This window comes from Notamacropus eugenii, chromosome 5, assembly GCF_028372415.1.
Source record: "Notamacropus eugenii isolate mMacEug1 chromosome 5, mMacEug1.pri_v2, whole genome shotgun sequence".
Taxonomy (NCBI): Eukaryota; Metazoa; Chordata; class Mammalia; order Diprotodontia; family Macropodidae; genus Notamacropus; species Notamacropus eugenii.
Window position 1 is genome coordinate 5132646 of NC_092876.1, and position 21248 is coordinate 5153893.

General features: G+C 56.0%; 2 protein-coding genes across 10 annotated transcripts; one reads left to right on the forward strand and one right to left on the reverse strand.

Moving 5' to 3' along the window:
* The first annotated feature begins 249 nt into the window (after positions 1 to 249).
* On the forward strand, positions 250 to 4749 carry GARIN5A (golgi associated RAB2 interactor 5A). 9 transcript variants are annotated; one of them, XM_072607028.1, is made up of 6 exons: positions 250 to 354; positions 566 to 693; positions 854 to 984; positions 2278 to 2426; positions 3542 to 3629; positions 4663 to 4749. In XM_072607028.1, the coding sequence occupies exons 1-5, from the start codon at positions 318 to 320 to the stop codon at positions 3592 to 3594; spliced, it is 498 nt and encodes a 165-aa protein (XP_072463129.1). In that variant the 5' UTR covers positions 250 to 317; the 3' UTR covers positions 3595 to 3629; positions 4663 to 4749. The 9 variants fall into 9 exon arrangements, with proteins under 9 accessions (XP_072463129.1, XP_072463130.1, XP_072463131.1 ...); XM_072607029.1 differs by lacking the exon at positions 4663 to 4749 and adding an exon at positions 4402 to 4489; XM_072607030.1 differs by lacking the exon at positions 4663 to 4749 and adding an exon at positions 4365 to 4380.
* Positions 4398 to 20991, reverse strand: MYBPC2 (myosin binding protein C2). The gene is made up of 27 exons (XM_072610423.1): positions 20952 to 20991; positions 20034 to 20117; positions 17744 to 17830; positions 17261 to 17409; positions 16688 to 16805; positions 16492 to 16537; positions 16064 to 16123; positions 15674 to 15867; positions 15456 to 15588; positions 15122 to 15246; positions 14922 to 15027; positions 14493 to 14665; positions 13772 to 13937; positions 11961 to 12067; positions 9982 to 10011; positions 9605 to 9744; positions 8740 to 8899; positions 8493 to 8597; positions 8080 to 8268; positions 7616 to 7750; positions 7292 to 7459; positions 6792 to 6880; positions 6523 to 6718; positions 6084 to 6223; positions 5779 to 5938; positions 4874 to 5010; positions 4398 to 4673 (listed from the first exon to the last, which is right to left on the reverse strand). Exons 1-27 carry the CDS (start codon positions 20968 to 20970, stop codon positions 4398 to 4400), a joined length of 3492 nt encoding a protein of 1163 aa, XP_072466524.1. The 5' UTR covers positions 20971 to 20991.
* Positions 20992 to 21248: the final 257 nt, after the last annotated feature.

Sequence of the window (21248 nt, forward strand, 5' to 3'; positions counted from 1 at the left end):
CCTCCACCCGGCTCCCCAAGGCACGGAGGTACGCATGCGCATCGACTCCCACTCGAGCCTCGGTTTCTCGGCCATGTGTTTTGCGCGTGCGCGACTACTCTGCTCCGTGACCTCACAGAAACTGGGCCCCGCCCCCGTCTCCGTAGCAACCTGGTAGCGTTCGGGGAAAGACCCAGAGGGCCGAACTTGGTGCCGTGGGAGGAGAGCGCGCGCCCTCCTCCGCCTCTGCTGGGTAGACCCCAGCCACCCCCAGGGCCCCCGGCCCAGCCCGGAACCCCCTACCCCCCGAGGCTCGCGAGGACCGGAGCGGGGCGAGCATGAGGCGGCTGGAGCAGGGCGCCCCACGACGGGCAGGTGAGGGCGGGGCCGGGGCTGGAGGGGGCACCTGCGTGAAGCCGGGCTGGAGGCTGGAACAGGTGACCGCCCACCGCGGGGCCCGGGTGAGGGCGGGACCGGGGCTGGAGGGGGCACCTGCGTGAAGCCGGGCTGGAGGCTGGAGCAGGCGCCACCCCCACCCTCGCCCTCCCAGCACCCAGCAGGCGTGGTCCTGTTGCTTACTCCTCAGGGGCGAAGGCCGTCCCAAGGCCCCTGCAGTCCACCTACCCCAGGCCCGGTCGCCTCCAGCGCCACCTGTGCAGCGGGGAGTTCGACCAGCTTTGCGACTTCCCCATGTTTGAGAGCAACTTCGTCCAGGTGCCCGTCGGGCGGCAGCCCTTACCCCGCTGCGGCTGCCCCCCACCCCCAGCCTCCGCATCCCCTCCTGATCTCGGACCCAAACCTGGGAATCTTCCTTTCCCCCGCGAGCTTCTCAGGAACCCCACCCCTGCTCTGACCTCCGGCCTTCGGCCCCCAGGTTACTCGGTTCGGAGAGGTAGCCAACAAGGTGACCATGGGTGTGGCAGCCACCAGCCCAGCCCTGGAGCTGCCTGACATATTGCTGCTGGCCGGGCCTTCCCCCGGGAAGGGGGGCCTGCAACTGTTTGAGTGAGGACCCCCCAAAAAAAAACCCAAAACCCCTACCTGCTGGGCTCACCCAGACCCTCATGGGTACTTCCTTGGTATGCCCCCCCAGCTCCTGCTACCACCCTGCCCCACCTAGCCTCAGTGTCCCCATCTGTAAAATGCCTTGCCAAGTAGCTGTCGAGGCTCGGAGGAGGCTGCCAGCCTAGCTAAGTGTTGTAGTCAGGGCTTTGTCTTCTACCCTGTGAGGCCCTGCCCAGCGCTCAGCAGGCTAATCCATCTAACCCCTCCCCCAATGGCTGATCCTCAGGTACAGTGTGCATCCCCCACCCAAGTGTCTGTGCCTGATAGCAACCAAGTAGGTGCTCTCCAGGTATCAGAGTCCCTTCTAAAAGAAGCTGACTACTAGGTGGGGTTGTAGTGTGCAGAGCTTCGGGCCATGCATCGGGAACTCTCCCTGAGTTGAAATCCAACTTCCTACACCAGTTGTGAGACCCTGGGCAAGTCATTTCACCCTGTCTGCCTCAGTTTCCTCATCTGTAAAATGGGCTGGAGAAGGAAATGGAAAACCAGTCCAATATCTCTGCCAAGAAAACCCCCAGTAGGGTCCCGGAGAGTCAGACAGGATGAAATAACCGAACAGCCAAAGCCTTGGAGGAACTTCTACTGGGGGATGAGTCCAAGGGGGGAGATGGCCGACCAGTAGCCACGTACAACCAGAACAAGCTGGAACTGAGCATCCAGGGAACTTGGGAAAGGCTGCTTGTGGTGAGGGAGGGGAGGCAGACATCGGAGGTGCTGGAGAGGGAGCCCCCTCCACCCTGCAAGAGCATGCTTGGACCCGGGAAAAGGGGATTGAGCTAAAACTGGGAGGTCCTCAGAGTTCACCTAGGCCAACCCCATGCCTTTACAGATGGGGAAACTGGGGCCCAGGGAGGGGGTGACTCCACCAGTGCCACATAGGGAGTGTCCGAGTGTCTGAGGTGGATTTTGAAGCCAGGTTCTCTGGCTTGGGAGTGATGGTCTTCTCCACCTTCCCCATGGAAGGTGCCTCCTGCCTCCTGCCTCCCGCCCCCACTGAAGACAAGGCAAAGCTTTTCCCTGGCTCCTGCTGGCCACCTCTCCACATGAGGTACCCAGCAGGGCCAGGGCCCACACCTGCGGCCATCCCTCCTGCGCCAATGCCCTGGCTGATCTCCTCTCTGGGGGTCTGGGGACAGGCTGATTCCCCTGAAATTTGTGGAGTTGTTCATCCATGACGAGAAGCGGCAGCAGCTGAAGGTGAAGCTGTGGTCCGGCCGCACATTCTACCTGCAGCTTAGGGCTCCGGCCTCTGAAGACCAGGAGTTTGGCCGCTGGGTCCGGCTGCTCTACCGACTGCGCTTTGACTCCAGCACAAGGGTGCCCTTCACCCAGGCCCCCAGCCCCAAGGAAGAGGAGAGGGGGCCGTGACAAGACCGGAGAGGGTGAGGCTGGCCTGGGTCACAGGGAACCTGAGCACTCCTGGACCCCCAGAGCTTCACCCATTCTTCACTCTGTGTTTCCTAGTGAAGGCCCAGAGGACCGCCCCCTCCTCAATTCTGTGGAGACCCCAGATATGAGATGCTGCTGCCGCTGTTACTGCCACCTCCCACACCCCAGACCCAGGGCTCCAGGCCCAGTACTCCCCGAGGTGCAGAGCCTCCAATCTTGCCTTCACCTCCACCCTGCAGGGGGGGGGGAGGTCAGGACACACATACACCACCCTTCCTTCCTCCCTGGGACACCAGAAGGCCAGAGAGAGACCTCTTCCCTGGACAGAGGCACAGAATACCAAGTCTAATAAAGATTCCGTATGTCAGAACTGGCTGTGCACACACTCCCCTTCATTCATTAATTCATCCATCCGTCCTTTCATCCATCCATCCATCCATCCACAAAGCAGACACCAGCCATGGAAGTCTGGAATTTCTCCTTCCTTCCTTCCTCCTTCCCTCTCCTCGCTTCATTTACCCACCCATCCATCCCTCCATCTACCCATCCATCCATCCATCCATCCATCCACCCACCTAGCCACCCATTCACATAGCAGACTTCAGCTATGGAAGTCCTAAATTCCTCCTTTCCTTCCTTCCCTCCCTTCCTCCATCCATCCATCCATCCATCCACCCATCCATCCATCCATCCATCCATCCATCCATCCATCCATCCATGCAGGAGGCACTGACAACAGGAGCCACAGAGTCAGTGAGTTTCATGTTTGACATGAACAATCAGTAGGAGGGAGAGGTGTCACCATGGAGTGGGTCCAGGGGCAGGTTCATCAGGGTCTCAGCAAAGACTGGGTGGGGCAGGAGGGACATCGACTGCCCTCAGGAAGGATTACTGTGGCACTGGAGAAGAGGAAAGCCCTGTGAGCATCATTATCCCCAATTTTCAGATGCTGAAACTGAGTCCCAGTGAGGGGGATGAGCTGCCAGGCCCCTGGTATAGCTCTCCCTTCCTTCCAAATTGACTTTCCCTCTGTCTCAACCTCTGTGGTGTGCTGCCATGGGTGTCACATCTCATCTCTGGGTCTCTGCTTCATCATTTTTAAATACAGGCAGGCCCCTTACAGCTCTAAACCTGAGATCTTGGCTCTGTTGTCCCAGCTGACTCCTGTGGCCCCTGGCTCCAGTCACTTGTCTCTGGTTAGTAGCTGTCCCCCATCAGAGTGATTACTGTGACCATTCCCCCTCCTCCACATGGTTACTGCCCTTAGACTGAGACATTCTTGGCTTGGTTTCACACCATCTGCCCCCATCTATAAAGGAACTGATCTGAAGGTGACCAGTCCCAGATCAAGCAGGCACCTTTGAGTCCTTTTTGCCACTAAGGAAACAGGTCCAGAGAGAGGAAGTGGTCAAAAGAGCATTAATTTGGCTCATAGACAAGAGATTTGGGTTAGAATCCAAACTGCCGAGAACCTACAGCAAGGAGTCACTCCCCAGCCTCAGTTCTCCTACCTGTGAGAAGGGAAGCCCACCTTTCAAGGTCCTTAGAGCACTATCAGAATATGTGGGACTATTACCAATTAGAACTAGCATTTCTAGAGCACAAGGTGCAAAGCACAATTGTCTCCCTCTCACCCCTGAGAGGTAGGGGCTGCTATTATCCCCCTTTTACAGATGAGGAAACTGGGGCAGTGGTTAAGTGACTTGCCCAGTTAAGTGTCTGAGACTGAATTTGAACCCAGGTTCTCCAGCCCCATGGTGTCATCTGGCTGCCTCTCAAAAAGGACAGAGCTGGAAAGGCCCCTAGAGCTGACCTGGTCCAGCCCTCACCCCATTTACAGAGAAAACAAAGAGGTGTTCAAGGAGCTGTCAAAAACCACACAGCTAGTCATTGATGCAGCCAGAATTTGAAGCCAGATATCTTGGCTCCAGATCTTTCCTGAGTGCCTTTCTGGGGACGCTTTGCTAGCCACAGGACTGCAGGCTGAACAGGAAATCCGCCAGATGTGGACCTCCAGCCGGCCAGCCCAAGGCAGTTCCTCCCACATCCTCACCTCGGACCTCCAGCTTGCATTCAGCCAGTGCCTCGCCCAACTCATTGACCGCTCTGCAGGAGTAGGTTCCCCCATCAAAGGGACTTGGACGCCGGATGCTAAGGGTCAGGACCCCCTGCTGGTTGGTCATTATGAACTTGGGGTCTTCATGAATCTCCATTTTGTTCTTCATCCAGATCACCTTCGGCTGTGGAGAGAGGGAACAGGGGAATGGATCCCTGGAGTGTGAGCGATCACACAACCCCCCCTCTACAAATGGGGAAACTGAGGCCCTCAGAAGAGATCACTCAATTCTGGGGCCTTGAATTCATGTTCCTGACTTTGTCTGTGCCCAAGGAAACCCTCCTCTCCCCAGCTGCTGCTGCTTCCCTAGCCCCAAGCGCCCACCTTGGGACACCCCCGAACAGCACAGCAGAGGGCCGCTGAGTATCCTGCCACCACAACCCGGTCAGTCAGCGGGGTCAAGAACTTGGGGGCAGAGCGGAAGTCATGTGGCTGGAACTCCTGAGGCTTGAAGGTGATGCCTAGTGAGGGTGCAGAACAAAGCAGTCACCCACCTGGCCCTTCCCACATGCTGATGCCAGGCCAGAGCCAGGAGGCACCTTGGAGAGTGGTCACAGCCAGAGCTGGGGTGGGGGCTTTGCCCACAGACCAGGGGATGACTCAGCAGGCCCCCCCAGCAGCTTAGGCGGCCTCTGGCCCCCAAACACCACTCCCACCACATGTCAGAAGCACACTATGACTAGTAAAGGTTCTGTCTTCTCCAGGCCCCTTCTACATGCAGAGAAATAGGCAAGGACTTGGCCCAGGCAGTCTGCACAGAGTGAGAAGCATGGAAAATTTAAACCCAAGCACAGTCAACCTAGTGTAGGGAAAACAGGGTTGGACTTGGAGACAGGGAAAACTCAGGTTCTGAATGATTCACTGTGTGACTTTCCCTTCGAACCTCAATTTCTCCGTCAGTAAAATGGGGATGATCCCACTTCCACTGCCTTTCTCAGGGGCCAGGAGGTCCTGATAGATTCCAATGGAGATCATGTGAATGGAGGAGGGAAGGGGAACTGGAGGGTGGTCTCACGAAGCTTGTGCTTGGACCTGGGCTCTGGTACCTTCCAGTGGGTCACTCAGAGCTCCCAGGCAGCAGCTGGGCCTGACCCTCTAAGAAGCCCCGCTCTCTCCGTAAATGCTGACTGTCAGCTCACATGCCCCTCACTGAAGGGTTCTTCATCCCCTGGGAGCTGGGGGAGCTGAGTCTGCTCTGACCCACCCGGTGGGGCCAGAGCAGGCAGTACCTGTTTTGAGGATCTTGGCTGTGTTCTTGGACACACCCGGGGAGTCACTGAGCCCACAGATATTTTCACTAAACACTCGGAAATAGTATTCATTGCCAATGATGAGGTCAGGCACTGTGCATCGGGTGGGCCGGTTATGTTCAAAAACAGTGAACCACTCCTGTTTGAGGGAGGGAGAGGTTTAAGGTGGGCAGGAGAGAGATAACTGGGGGAGACTCTGGCCAAGTCTTCCGCCTCCCCCCTTTCCCATCTATGAAATCAGGAGACCCTGACCAAATCCCTGTTCCACCCCCACTGCCCCTCACCATGGTCTTCTTGTCCGCCTTCTGCACGAAGTAGCTGGTGACCTCACTGTTACCATTGTCCCTGGGAGCCTGCCATTCCACCAGGGCATTACAGCCCCACACCTCCTTCACCATCACATTCTCGGGAGGCCCTGCCTTCTCTGAGGAGGGGCAGGGGGGCTCAGAGGCAGCTCCCCTCCCTCCTCCCCATCTCTTCACTTTCCCCCTCCCCCTATCTCTTCCCCTTCCCCACTCCCACTCCCCTCATCTCTCCTTATTCCCATCTGTCCACATTCTCTCTCCTCCTCTTCCCTTGTCTCTGCCCCCTCCACTTCTTTATTCCCGTCATCACCTCTGCCTCTCCCTTCTCCTCTCCTCCTTCCTAACTTGCCTCATTCCCTCTCTCCATCCTTCAGTTCCCTCCTCTCCCCCACCCCCATATCTCAGTTAGCTCTCGCACCCACAACTTGGATCCGGATGGTGGCCGTGTCTTTCATGTTCTCTATTTGCACACTAAGCTCATACTCTCCAGAGTCTGACAGAGCTGCCTGACGCACAAAGAACACAGTATCCATGTCGCTTGTCCGGATGTGAACACGGGATGTGTCTAGGGGTGCCCCACTCTTTGTCCATATCACCTGAGGCCGCGGCTTCCCCTGTGGACAGTGTCAGAGGTGAAGGGTTGCTCTGACTCCTGTCCCTCCCACACTGGCCCCCAGTTGCCCCTACCTGGAAAGGAATGACCAGGTTGAGCGGCTCCCCAACCTTGCGAAAGTAGGTCTCCCGAAGGTGTCTTGGGAGCCGGATCTTGGGTTGTTCTGGGGGGGGGGCACAGAATAGGGGTGAGGGGGGTCAGAATTCAGAAGCCAAAGAAGGGTCAGGGAAGACATGGACTCTAGCCTATAGTGTCTGAGATCAGTGGAGGATCAGGGGTTAAGGGTCAGGATGTTGACTTGACTCATTGTCAGTGGGAGGTCAGGGCCAGGTGGTCACTCTTCAGAATTGTAACCAGTTGTGTCTGACAAGAGGTGTCCACAAGAAGTCAATGGTCACCCATAGGGGACCTCAGGATAGTGCTCTTAGCCCACAGTAGCCAGAGTCAGACACTTGGTGAGGAGACTTGGTTAGAAGTCCCCAGGGGCTGCGTGGTCACCTCTGGATGCATCTATGGATGCCATTGACCTTGGCCTGGCTGGTCAGTATCAGTGGTAGGTCAGTGGGTCACTCACGTGCAATCTCCCGGATGGTGACTGGCTGGACAAGTGTAGCTGGCTCACTGCGGCCAGCAATGTTGACCGCAACCACACGAAATAAGATTTTGGCCCCCGTGGGCAAGTTTTTGACTGTGAAACCACAACGCTCCACAGGCTCTGTGTTGGCCGCAACCCAGTCTTCAGCTGGGATGGAGGGAGAAATGTAGGGGCTTAGGACCCCCCTCTGGCCCTTGGCCAAGCCCACCCTGCACCCCACCAGCCATTCTTCTTGGTGACCCCCAGAAGTGGAGGTGGGAGCCCCCAGAGAGGCAGGGAGAAGCAGTCCCCTGGGGCACTCACAGCCTTCCAAACAGTACTCCACAACGTAGCCGTCGATGCCCCCAGCCCCAATCCTGTCTGGTGGGCGCCACTTGAGTGTGGTGGTGGTATCGGTGACATCCTCCACTATCAGATGCAAGGGCTCACTCGTGGGAGCTTTAAGGAGCAGAGGTCACAGGTTAGAGGCAAGGGCAGGGGAGGAGTGGGAAGGAGTCAGAAAGGTCAGCCAAGGGAACAGAGGAAAAGAAGGCAGGTGATTCTGAAGGGTGACCCTGGGTCATCCCAGGGGTTGAGGGTCAGTCTGAGGTGAGTCAGGGTTACAGTCAGAGGACATTAAGTTATGTTTCACTGGGAGGGTCTTAGGTTATCCTAGTCTGGTCAGAGAATCTAACTGGGATTGATGTGAGATTCAGCTGGAAAGGACTGAAGAAATCCCCAAGTCCAGCCCCCTCACTTTATAAATGAGGAAAGTGCTAGCTCCTCACCGATGGGCATGAAGGGCTTGGTGTTCATGCTTGGCTGTGAGACCCCGATAGCGTTGACGGCAAAGACACGCATCTCATAGAGGATGCCCTCAATCATGTTGGTCGACTCGTACGTCGTTTCTGGGAAAGCCTCAAAATTCAGCTTCATCCAGCGGAGGGAACCCTTCTTCTTCCTCTCCATGAGATACCCTGGGGGACAGCAGGCAAATGCCCAGAAAGAGAGAACAGAGACACTTGATGGGAGGCACTGACAGGTGACACCAGGTGGTCCTAAGGAGGTCATAAGTCAAAGGGGAATCAGAAGCCCAGTCAGGAGGTCATGAGGAAGTTGGGTAGGATCACAGAGAGGCCAAAGGTGTCATGGAAAGTTCATTTCCCCATCCTTGGGACCAGGTCGGCCCCAAGTGACTCACCAGTCACAGGCTCACCACCATCGTACTTGGGGGGGTCCCAGACCAAAATGGCCCAGTCCTCCCCCACTGACGTGATCCGCACAGCCTCAGGAGGGTCTGGAACATCTGGAGGAGGGGGAAAACATCCATCCTATGGAGGCCAAAGCCATCCTGCCATCCTGCCTTGTCCAAAATCCCTCCTCCCCATCCCACAGACTCCCTCTGCCCAGCCTCCTGCTCAGCTCCTCCAAGCCCTTTCCCCACTCACCCACAACCTTGACAAAGAGGGTGGCCGTGTCCTCGCCCACGGGGTTAGTGACCTTGATGGTATACTTGGCCTCGTCGGCCCTCTCGGCCCCTTCAATCACAAGGCTGCTATTGTCAGGCCGCTGTTCAAGACGGGTTCGGCCCTCTGTGCTGGAGAACACCTAAGGGCAGGAGACGGCCATGGGGATGCAGGCCAAGGAAGAGACTGCCTTCAGAAACCCTGGCCTTCCCCCAACTGCCCGAATGGGCTGGAGCCCCAGTTTCCCCATCTGGCAAATAAGGGAGCTGGCCCTGATAGCTGTGCATGAAAGCTTTGGACCTCGTAATCTGTAAGCTTTGAACCCAATAATCTGTAAGGGCTTGTGGCAGAGCAAGCTCCTGCCTTCCTCCAGGCCTCAGTTTCCCATCTTTAAAATGGAGTTGGACCAATGAACCAATGACTCAAGGCCCTTCCAGCACCAAGGTCCCAAGGTCTTAAGGTCCTGTGAAGGGTGGGCAGGAGCCAATTTCCCCTTTCTGGTAACTCTGCAAAGCCATGGTCAGGTGCAAATACTATTATACACACACACACACACACACACACACACACACACACACACACACACACATATATACACATACACACACACACATATAATATGCATATATATACTCAAGCCTTGTTGAATTCGCTTGAAAGAAGGATGGGTAGGGAAAGGGGCAGGAACATCAGAACTTCTTGGAGGGTCTAGCCCTCCCTTCCCCCACTCTCTTCCCTCCTTTTTTTTTTAATAAAGAGGCCCAAAGTGAGCAAGAGGCTTGCTCCCCAAGGTTCCAGAGCAAATGAGGGGCAGACCACAGGGAGCTGGAGATGTCTCCCCACATACCTCATCCCCCTTCATCCAGGTGACGGTGGGAGGGGGCTCTCCCGTGATGGCCACGTCTAGCCTGATCTTGTTTCCAGCTACCACCACAATAGTGTTCTCAGAGGTCTGTCCTGAGCAGTCCAAATGGATCCTGGGGGGTTCTGGGAGCAAATGAGGGCAAGAGTTAAGTCCTCCCAAACCAGGAGATCCAAGGCAGCCTCCCCATGGCCTGCCCTCATCCCTCCTGGGGGATGGAGCCCCGAACATCCTCCAGGTCCCAACCACTACTCCCCTGAGAGCCTGAGGCATCCCCCTCCTCAGCCCTTCTACACTGCCTGGGTCCCCTGGGGCCAGCTCCTCCAGCCCCCCCACCCCACTTCCAGGGCAGTAGCACTCACCTTGCTTGGGTACATAATCGATCTTGATCTCTGGGAGTGAGAAAAAGAAAGGAAGCCATTAAGGATTTGGACTGGCTCCTGTGGCTTCAGCACCATCTCATATGCCCTTGTTGCCAGGTGAGGGTCATAGGGCAGATAAAGACCAAGAGGACAGAGTCCTGAGAGGGAGAGGATGGGGAATTGGGGGGCCCCAGAAACACCCCCAAATGGATGTTCACCAGTGCCCTCCCAGGATTCCTGGGGCCCATGAAGTGGCCAGGGAAGATCTTGGGCACAGAGAAGCAGACCCAGACAGAGGGGGGCTGTCAGTTCCTAACTCAAGGACTTTGGCCATGCCCCCACACTCCACTGAGTCTCTTTTCTTTGAAAAATGAAGGGGGCTGTGATACAGCAATGTCTGAGGCCCCTTCCAATTCAGCATTCTGAGTCACAGAATTTTAGAACTGGTAGGGACCTCAGTGACTGGCTACTCCAACTGGCCCATCAAGGAAGCCAGACTATCTGTATCCCAATATACCAACCAAGTGGGTAGGGTCTGGTTGGCCATGAAGCCCTCTGGGAAAGGGAAGCCCACTGCTTCTAAAGCAGCGCTTTTCCACCTTAGGGCAGATTTCATTTTTAGGGAGTTTTTCCTATTCCTGAAGCTGCCTCATCGCACCATTCACTCAGCTTGCTTCAGCTTGCAGTCCACTGAAACCCCCAGATCCTTTTCTGAACAGTTGCTGCCTACTTCTGTCTCCCTATCGTGGACTCCAAATAGATGGTAAGCTCCTTGTGGGCAGGTGCTATCTTTTACCTCCTTCTGTATCCTCAGCACTCACCCAGTGCCTGGCACATGGGAGGTATTTAATGAATGTTTATTCACTAAGTGACATCTGAGGCACAGAATCTGAGATTTGGAAAGGACCTCAGCAGCCAATTAATGCCAGCCTTTCGTGCAAAGAATCCCCATTTAGCATGTCCCTTCTAGTAGGGGCTGGTCCACACCTCCCAGGGCAGCTCATCCCACTGGGGAAGTGAATTGTCAGCCGTCACCTTGATCTCTACTGAATTTCTTTGTCCTTTGCTTATGGCACAGACCTCCTGAGCAGGCAGGCAGGTCAGTGAAACCTTCTGAGAGTTCCATTTTTAAATAAATAATTTTACACAGGATTGCAAAGGAAACCAATTCTACTGGAATGTTATCAAAATACATTTTTCTTAAGTTCATAGATGTCCGGTTAGCCCCTGTTCTCTGGTAAATATCTTGGGGGATGCACATAAAACGGTTCTCTCTCCAATTCTCTTCCATTAGCTGTGCAGGACACTTGGTCAATGCATTCTCATGAGCTTTTGTGGGGTTTCTGTTTTTGTCTTGCTTTGCCTTGCATCCCTGGCACTTAGCAGAGTGCTGGCACACAGTAGGTGTTTAATCAATGCTTGGTGACTTGCTTAGCTGGGTGTGCTCTGTCCCTGACCAGCAGTTCCCCTCACCCCTTCCAGTGAAGCTGTTCAATTCCCAAATCCATTTGGGGGGAATCCTTTTCCCTCCATGGGTGACAGTGTGAAAAACCCACACTGCACGCCTGGGGTCTGCAGTTTCTCACAGGACCTCCTCATTGTTGGTAGCGCTTGGGGGACTCCTTCCAGAAACACAGCTTGTGCTGTTGCGAATCCCAGGGACAGGGAATTGGTGTCCATTTCCAGGGACCTTGGGACACTGCTCTTGGCATCAGTGAGCTGCTTCAGCCCCTGTCCACCTGGCCCATCTTACCTTTCTCCCACCCTGCTTTGGCATTCTTAGAAACCCCAGCAGCTTCCCCACCCCGCTCCTCTGAGACGTTCTTAAATCTCATGCTGCTGGGCTCACTCTTTCTCCTAAGCAGAAATCTGCGAATTTGATTCATTGAGTTCGCTCCCCCATTTGGCAGAGCAACAGAGACAGACTGTTCCATGATGGCACAATGACTGAGGGAGGGGAGTGGGGGGGTCAGTCTCACCCAGGAAGTTGAGCTTGGCTGATAAGGTGAGGGCATAGCCATCGGGCACAAACGTGTAATCGCCCTCGTCCTCAGGACGGACATCATCGATGACCAGCTTGTGGATCCTAGAGGGGGAACACAGGACCGTGGGAGCTCAAATCAAGGCTGGGAGGGAACTGTCCCACCCCATGATACAGATGCAAACCACCTGGGGACAGGGAGGTCCTGCCAGTGTCCCTTGAGGTCCATTTCTTAGAGTTTCCCCTCCATGGAAGACCACTGCCCCACCCCTCCAGACCGGAGACAGTCAGGCCATAGGAGAGGCCAAGCTGTCTATGTGAAATTCTCAGGATCACAGGGTTCCTTCCGCCTCATTTCCACGAAGCCTAAAGGCAGGTGGGGGAGCCAGGATCCACTGGCAGAACAGCTACATTCCACAGGGTTTAGGGAAATGATTAGGTTTGCATATAATGTGGTGATATTTGTAACAGGTGAGAGGTTCTTATGCCCAGTCCACGGCCTCCTCCCTGTGCCCCTCACCCCACCCCTCCCCACACCGTAGGTCCCCTTGGTCCCACACCATAGGACTCCCTGGGACCAAGGGGACCAAGAAATCACAGTGGTCTGCTGGGAGGAGCCAGGGAGCCAGATGGGGAGTCCCCTGTCCTGGGTTCAAAGGCTGCTGCCCCCACCGGCTACTACATTTTGTTAATATTTCTAGTTCTATGTGTGCTGACTGTCCCAACAGAGGGCAGGACCTGGGTTACACTCAGAGCTGAGAATAGAGCCCAGTTGTGCTCAGAGAGAGCACCAACAAATGCTGACTGACTGGGCCTCAGTTTCCCCATCCATAAAGTGAGGGGATCGGATGAGAGGACCTCAAAGCCTGAGTTCATTTGACACACAGTGTGCATGCTTACACAGGTACATCTGGTTTCCCTGTTAGAGTATAAGCCCTTTGAGAGCAGAAGCATTTCACTCCTATTTTTCCATCCCTAGCACCGAGCTTAGAGCCTGGCAAACAGTAGGCATTAAATAAATACTTCTCGACTGAATGACTGATAGGGAAATAGGTGGCACTGAGGATTAGAAAGGTGCGGATTCAAATTCTCCCCCTTCCTCACTGTATGAGGCTGGGCAGGTCACTCACCTGCTCTCTGCCTCAGTTTCCTCATCTGTAAAATGGGGATCATGAATGAGAGAATCAGTGTAAAGCCCTTTGTTGTCCTTGGAGCACTTGGTAAATGGGTACAGCCTTCCTGACAGTGTGTTCCCACCAGAGCCGCCTTAGGGAGCAGGGATTTCACTGGTACAGTGAATCCCCCTAGGCAACATAGGTAGGCACTTTCTCTGGAGCTGCCCAGAGTGCTGGAGGCTGGCCATCTGCTCAGGGTCACTGGGTCAACCGTGGTCAGAGGCAGCACTCCCACCAAGCTCCCAAGGTCAGCTCTCTGGGCTCCATTCTACACAAGAGGAAACTGAGGCCCCAGAAGCCACTAGAGGGCAATTCAGACTAAACCTTACCCTCCAGAAAGGGGGAGCCTGGCTCCCCTTCTATGCTGGGGCATCTCTAATGGTTAGGAAGTTCTCTGTGTCATCAGGCTCGATTGCCTCTACTCACTGCACCCTCTGGAGTCAAACAGAGCAAACCTGATTCCTTCTCCCAGGACAGCCTTTTAATGCTAGAACCTGGCCAGGTTGGCCAAAGATGCTCCTTTGAAGGATGGGCCCAGCCATAGAGTGGTGGGAGGTTGGGGTAGAACTGGGGAGAAGCCAAATCAGAGACAGAGGTTGCTGTGGGGGCCCCTAGTCCCTCCCCCAATGCTCACCGGCCTTGGTGGGTGATTTTTATCCTCTTGCTGGGCCTAACCTCCACACCATTCTTGTACCACTTTCCTGTCACCTTCTCATCAGACACTTCACACTTGAACATGGCCTGTTCTGAAGCCTTCACTGTCAGATCTGCTATGCCCTGGAGGACCTCCAGCTGCTTCTCTGAAGGGAGAGAGGGTGTGCTTGTGTACTTCTGGAGCCAAGATGGCCCCAGTGCTGACTAGAGTACATGATCTGCTCACCTTAGGTGCTTAATAAATGCTTACTGAATTGAGTGGAATGCTCCTACTAAACCTGTGCACTCCTTGGGAATAGAGATCTGACATAACAGGTCTGTGTCTCCCTCATAAGTGAGCACTGTACACAGTCATTGTTTCATAAATGTGTATGTCATGAAAGAGAATCCCTCTACTAGACTATAGCCTCCCTAAGGGCAGGAACTTGGCATTATGTAAAATTTGTGTCTCCCCAGCACTGAGCACAGGACCCTGTACACAGTCAGCGCTTCATAAATGGTGATTGAGTTGAACTCAGTTGACTAGAGGATGAAGAAACTTTTCGAATTCCAGCCCCAGAGGCCCTTTGGGAGCCTGAATCTTTCCTTCTCCCCCTTTGGCTTTGCTGCGGGGGAGGGAGGCATCCGGAGGGAGCCCCCTACACCTGGGCAGTCACAGCTAGGTGCATCAACCCCAGACCCTCTCTTCAAGGGCCCCTTACCCTCCACGATGAGGTCAGCCTCACACTGGCCACCGTTAGTCATGACCTTGTAGCGGCCTTTGTCCTCTAGGGTGACTTCGGAGAAAATCAGCATGTGTTTCTTGCCGTCTTTCTTGAAGCGGTAGTGAGACTTGAAAGAATCTTCCTTGGTCATTTCCACCCCGTCCTTCATCCTAGGAACGAGCAGAGGAAAGGGGAGGGCTCAGACCCAGGAGCACGGAGTGCTGGGGCCACCTGGGAATAAGGGGGTCGGGGTTCTTGGGGAGGGTGTGGGGCCAGGCGGGAGGTTGGGAATAAAGGGGGGGGGGTTCCAGAATAGGGCCTAGGCTCGTGCATGCCTTGGGTCCATGGGGTGCATGGACAGAGATAGAGGGATCAGGAGCCAAGGGACAAGGTTGGGGACCGGGAAAGAGCCCCGGCGGCACTTGCCATATGAGCTGGGCTCCCTCCTCTGACACCTCCACCACCATCTCCACGCGGTCTTCCACAAACACCTGCTGGTCCTCCAGGGGCTTGACAATGAGGACGGGGGGCTCTGAGCGGCAGGCGAGGGACGGTCAGGGGGGAGGCTTCCCTGAGCCTCTCGGCAGCCCGCCCCCACCCCCGTCCCGCCTGCCCAAGCCCCCCACCTTTGACGAAGAGCTCGGTGAAACACTTCTCATCCTTGACCGCCACTTCGTAGGCGGAGTCATCGGCCAGAGTGCATTTGTTGATGGTGAGGATCCTCTTCTTGCCCACGTTCTCGAACACATACCTGGTACAGCAGTAGCATGCTGAGGGCTCGGCCCCCGCCGGCCCCCTCCCCACCTCAGCTCTGCCACCCCCTTGGGGCCGCGATGTTGGGCGCCCTTCCCGCCAAGCCCCCCCTCCCTGAACTGCCTTCTAGGGGTTCTGTCCAGCTGAAATCTGAGTTCCCCGCTATCGCGCCTTTATCCCTGTCCCCCGCCACATCCCTATACCCACTTGCTGCTGGGCTTGATCTCCTGCCCATTCTTGTACCACTTCAGCGGCAGATCAGGGTCACTGATCTCTACTACCAGCTTAATCTTGTTGCCCTTGTCCACCTGGTAAGCAGGGTCCAGCTTCTTTGTGAATGCTGTAGGGAGGGGGAGGGGCTCAGGGTTAGCCCCGCTAAATGGTGCCTCCCCAGCGCCCCTCCCCCACCCGGCCCTCTCCCTCACCTGCGCTCTTCTTGACCTCCACCTTGGCCTTCTTCAGGCGCTTGAGCATCCCGCGTAGGTCGGTGATGCCATACTGGAAGGCTATCCTCTCGTACTCGCTTTTCTTGGCCCCCTTGAGCAGCTCCCAGATCTCGGGGGGCAGCCCCAGGTCATCATCATCCTTCTTCTTCTTTTTCTTCTCTTCCACCACCTCCCTGGAGAGGCAGGAGGCACAGGAAGAGACTGAGGGGAGGGGGCGGGGAAGGGGAAGAGGAGGGGAGGAAGATGGGGAGGGGGTTCAGGTCTGGGATCCCGCCCCATCTCCGGAAGGGAATAGGCGAGGACGCCCTGCAGAGGCAGGGGGGCTCCCATAGGGCCAAGGAGGAGGCTAAGGGCGGGCTGGGGCCTCACCTTTTCTTTAAAAGACCACTGAAGTCCAGCTCCCCAGCATCGTCTGACTTGCCTTCACCTCTGCAGGGAGAGGCTACTGTTAAGCGGTGTAAGTCCCAGGCTTTAAGGTTTGCAAAGCTCTGTTAGGATCATTAACTTATTCTGTTCTCCATAGCCCCAGGAGGGAGGGAGTTACTGATGTACCCATTTTACAGACGAAGGCCACACAGCTACATCAGAGGCCCCACCTGAACTCTGGGCTTCCGGCCTGGAGGTCCAGGGCTCTGCGTAGCCCGCCCCTTGGGATATCCCGCCTCTGTCAGGCCCCAGACCTCCCCTAGTCGCCACCGTCACCCTGGGGGCAGAAAGGGGAGTAGTGGGGGTTTGGGGGCCAGTGGCACCTGCCACCCTTGGCCTCCAGGGGAGAGCAGGGCTTGGAGGTCACTCACGTGCGCTTGAAGGTTTCCAGGATGTTACCGCTGTCTCGGCTAGGAACTGAGAGGGGATGGGGATAGAAGTGAGCTCAGGTCCTTCTTTGTCCCCTCCCTCAGCGGCCTTGACTCCCCCGCCCCGGTCCGGAGGGCCGCTCTCCTCCTCCGGGGCCCCAACACGGCAGCTTTGATAAGTTATAGATTGGTATCACACCTTCCACGTCGATGCTGAAGTTGCAGCTGTCACAGACGTCCTTGGCCTTCACCTCGCACCGGTAGTCCCCTCGATCCCCCACGACCACCTTCCCGATGTGCAGTTCGATCACGTACACCTGGGGAGACCAGGAGAGCCTCAGGCTTGGCTCCCTTGGCTGCCTGTGGGTCTGGACAGGTGAGGATCACTCCTCTCTCAGACCCACCCCGTCTGCCCCAAACTTCTGAGGGGCAATTCCAACCCCAAAGGCCCGCAGCCTATGAAGCCCCAAGACAAATACTCAGATCAGCCCCTGCCCTGAGGAGGTTCCATTGCCCCGGAGAATGTGCTCACTCTGATTTTATTGGTACTGGGAACTCCTGGGTGAGGGAACTTCCTCCACCAACAGAAGTTGGCACCTTCTCTGCAACAGAGTGGCCTAGAGCACTGATGGGTGAGGTGACTGGCCCAGGGTCTCACATCCCAGTATGTTTCAAAGGTGGCCCCAGGCCCCCTCTCCTCCACTGCCACCTCAGCTCCCCCCCACCCCCGCTGCTGCTGTCCTCTCCCCTCCATTGCTGTCCCAGGCCTCACATTGTTCTGTTGGTCATGGCTCTCCTTGAAGGTGAATCGGGCCCCACTCTTGCTGCCCAGTTCTAACCATTTCCCTTTGAACCATTTGATGACAGGCTTGTCAGGGAGTTCCTTCCCATTCACTTTGGCCGTGATCACCACGTCCTTCCCTGGGGACCAAGGGACAAGGTGTCATCCAGGCAATCCCCAGGGTCCAGGGCCTTCCCACCCTGCCAGGCCCCTGGAACCCAGGGATCCAAGGCTCACCCTGGCTTGGGGGGCCCCCTCAGAGACCTAAAGCACCAGCTTCCCTCCAGTCCATGAGCATCTGGCTCCTCCTCCAGGTGGCTCACCCTGCCCCTGGGTACTCAGAGAGCTAGCCTCTCCCCCTGTACCTCTGTGGGGTGCCCAGGCAGCTCAGCCCTCTGCCTCCCTCTGGGACCCAAGCATGGGGGTTCCTCCACATCCACTTCCCAGCCTGCCCCAGGAGCTTCGTGTCATTACCTGCCTCTACAGACACTTTCTCTGGTTTCTTCAAGAAGATCCCGGTAGGCTCCTCAGCAGTGGGTGACTGGTCCTCAGGGGGCGGCTCTGCTCAGAAGGTTAGTCTGTGAGGCAGGGGCTTAGCCAGAGGGCATGGGGGTAGGAGGACACTTTATTTGAGGTGATTCCTGAGAACTGAGGGGAAGGTGAAGGACCACACCTCCCCCCACAGTCAGTCAGTCAGTAAACATTAAGCCCTTCCCCATGTGCCAGGCCAGTGTGCTAAGGGCCAGAGATGCCCAAAGAGGCAAAAGTCGTTCCCTGTCCTCAAGGAGCGTTTTACAGTCTACTGTGGGGGGGGGGGGTTGAGGGAGGGGGGGCGGGGTGACAATATACAAACTAATATATATCTCTCCAGGATAAACAGGAAACAAGAGGGAAGGCACTGGAATTGAGAGGGCCTGGGGGAGACTTCCTGGAGATAAAATAGACCTGTTAGGCACTCTGGTTCTTCTGCTGAATAAGAGGGGTGAGTAGACAAGTCCCTGACCCAGTCTGTGCCTGTTTCTGCCTATGCAGGATGAGACAGTGGATAAGTCCCCGACCCTTGCTGAGCCTTATTTTTCCCTTCTGTAGAATAGTGTCCCTGACCTATGAGCCTCAGTTTCCTCACCTGTAAAATGAGGCAAGGTGAGTTAAAATCATACAATGATGGGGTTGGTAGGAAAGAGAATGTCCAGACCACTTCCTGTCCAATTCTATACTGGGGGAAACTGAGGTCCACAGGGCGTTGGGTCACGCTCACCATCACAAAGCCAGTCAGTGGCAGAGTCAGGACTTCACTCCAGTTTCCAGTATTTATTAGGCACTTGTGAATCAGGCAGTCAACAAGCACCAGCACAGTGCCTGGCACATCAAAAGCTCTTACCATGGGTTTTGATTGATATGAAGACAAAAAAGTGAGGCAGGGAAGACAGTAGGCTTATATACAGGCTGGACAAATGGATACAAGGTGGATACAAAGTAGCTCTGAGACTACACAGACAAGTATGCCGCTGTCCAGCCTCAAGGCAGCTTGCTGGGCATCATGACTTGAACGCAGAATCGGAGGACCTCCACATGCTGAAGACCCTCCAGTGACGAGGAGCTTACTGCCTCGCCTGGCAGCCCATCTCCCTCTTGGTTATTTTGATTGTTAGGAAGCTGTTCCTGACTTCAAGCCTGAATTGGTCTATTGGCACCTTCCTCCCAGGTCTCCGTCTGTCTTAATCATTGGATTATGGAGCATTTGCTAATAATTAGGACAAAACTTGTTACCTAATTCAGCATCAAATCAGTAGCAGACAGTAGAGATGTAGGAGGGATGGAGGGGGAGGGAAACTGGGAGAGTCTAGAAAGCTGGAGAACTGGGGGGGAGGGGGAGGGAGACCAGGAGGAGAGGACAAAGGAGAGGGATTGGGGAATGGGCACTAGGGTGAAGGGGGCTGGCGGGAAAGGGAGGGGGGATTAGGAGACTTCCTGGAGCCGAGGGTGGGAAGGCACGACACAGTGAGCCTCTCTTGGACAGACCCCCAGGCTCACTGCCCCCCACCCAGGCCTCTCATTCCATCCTGGGACTCAGGAACTGAGGAGGGGGCTTCATCAGGGGCTCAGAACCCCGAGATCAAAGCAGGCAAGCAGCAGCCTTTCCATACCAGGGGTGGTCTTTCACCTTCCTAACCAGTCACCCCCCTCCATATTCCCCCAGGTCTGCTGGATCTCTTCAGAATGGATGCAGGGAAGGGGAAGGGAGGGAGGCCAACGCTTAAAGATCCAGGCTGCAGACAAGAGGGAGCATGGAATCAGAGCATCCTGCACTAAGAGCTAGGGAGGCCCTGGTTTTACAGATAAGGAAACCCACCTAGACAGGTGTCACAGCCACAGCTAGTAAGTATCTGAGGCAGGCATAGGGTCTAGGCTTTGCTCCTCTAGAGGGTAGGCGGAGTCTGGAGCAATTTGGCCCCCAAAACAGCTGGGTGGCTCAGGAGCAGGAAGAAAAATTGGAAAGGGGAAACCCAAAGTTTGGGGGATCAGGGATGAGAAGGGGAGCCAGGCTCCCCAAAGTCAGAGGGAGTTTGGAGAAAGGAGGGTGAGGATTGGGGGAATAGACACAACAGTGTAGAGGGCTCAAGGTTCAGGAGGGTAGAGAGGAGAGACAATTTCCAGGAAATGTCCTTGGGGTTCTGGATGGAGGTGCAAAGGAGAAACTGAGTATCTGCAGACATGTCAGGGCCACAGGTGGGGCTGAGGCTTCGTGGGGAGGGGGTCTTACCACTGGGTGGGGCAGGCGCAGCCCCCTGGTCAGGGTCAGCCTTTTGGGGGACATCCTTAGCTTTGGCAGCAGGCTTCTTGGCAGCTGTGAGGGGATGGAGGCTGAAAAGGGTCACAAAGAACCAGGGACCCCTGGGTCCTGATCCTCTGGCCCTCATCCACCCAAGAATTCAGGGGTGCTGAGCCCAGCCCCTGCCCTTCAGATGTCCCCCAGCACCCAACCCTGGATGGCTCAGGCATTTTAGTCCCTCCCACCCATCCCCCCCAGACACCTGCTTTCCCTCACTTCCTCCCCCTGGAATCTTCCCATTCTCTAGGGACAGAGGGCAGGGCCAACAGGACCAGGGAGGATGCCCCCAAATAAAGCCTCTGCTCCTTCCTCACCCCGCCCAAGCCCAGGCCAACTGGTCTTGACCTTTTCCAGAGGACCTGGCCTGGGGTATAATTAGCTTGATCTGGGGTCAGGTAACTGGACACCCATGCGCTGAGATCAGCACCCAGCACCCAGTGCCAGCACCCTGCTCAGACCCCACTTCTCCCACTGAGTGCAAAGGGGCTCCTGCCGATGTGGGGGCCCTTGCCCCTCCACACAAGGGGGCTTCCTGCCCCTATCCTGGTAAGGGACCCTATTTCCTGCAGCTCTCTTACAAGGAGCACTTTCCTTCTATGCCAAAGGCTCCCTCCCCTATCCTAGCCCAAGGAGTCTCTTTCCCTCAGACCCTGCTCTTTGCACTCATTCGCCTCCAAGCTCCCCTAACCTTACTCTTCCTTTTCTCTGCCCTTCATCCTCTCCCTCTCCCAGACGAGGGTCGTCCTTCGCTTGCCACTCTAACCTTGGGACCTCTGACCCTGAGAGGGAGCATGCCCCTCCCAGCCTCCTTCAGGAAGAGGTCAGGGGTGAGGGGTTGGGGGTCCCCACCTGGTTTGGGCTCCGGCATCTTAGCCTGTGACTAGTCGGAAATCTTCCTGGGACAACAGGACCTGGGATGGATGGCGGGGTGGGGTTTTAAGGAGGCTGGAGCCTCCCGAGAGACACCTGACTCAGCACCCACTCCCCACCCCCTCCGAATTCCCCAGTCGTTCTCTAAAGGGCGAGAAATAACAGCTGGGCGGGGGTGGGGGTGGGGGGGGGTGGTAAGGATAGCGGGTCTGGCTCCCTTTGGAGGCCTGAGCAACAACTCTTTGGTCTCTGAGGCAAGGGGAGGCGGGTGTGGGG

Excerpts from the sequence above, each read along its gene's own strand:
- MYBPC2 (XM_072610423.1), bottom strand. Across the intron at positions 8,900-9,604 it reads CCTGGATGAAGGGGGATGAG|GTGTTCTCCAGCACAGAGGG; the intron begins GTATGTGGGGAG and ends TCCTGCCCTTAG. Across the intron at positions 6,719-6,791 it reads ACCTGGTCATTCCTTTCCAG|GGGAAGCCGCGGCCTCAGGT; the intron begins GTAGGGGCAACT and ends CACTGTCCACAG.
- GARIN5A (XM_072607022.1), top strand. The coding sequence starts at position 318 with ATGAGGCGGCTGGAGCAGGGCGCCCCACGACGGGCAG. Across the intron at positions 355-565 it reads GGGCGCCCCACGACGGGCAG|GGGCGAAGGCCGTCCCAAGG; the intron begins GTGAGGGCGGGG and ends CTTACTCCTCAG. Across the intron at positions 694-853 it reads TTGAGAGCAACTTCGTCCAG|GTTACTCGGTTCGGAGAGGT; the intron begins GTGCCCGTCGGG and ends TTCGGCCCCCAG.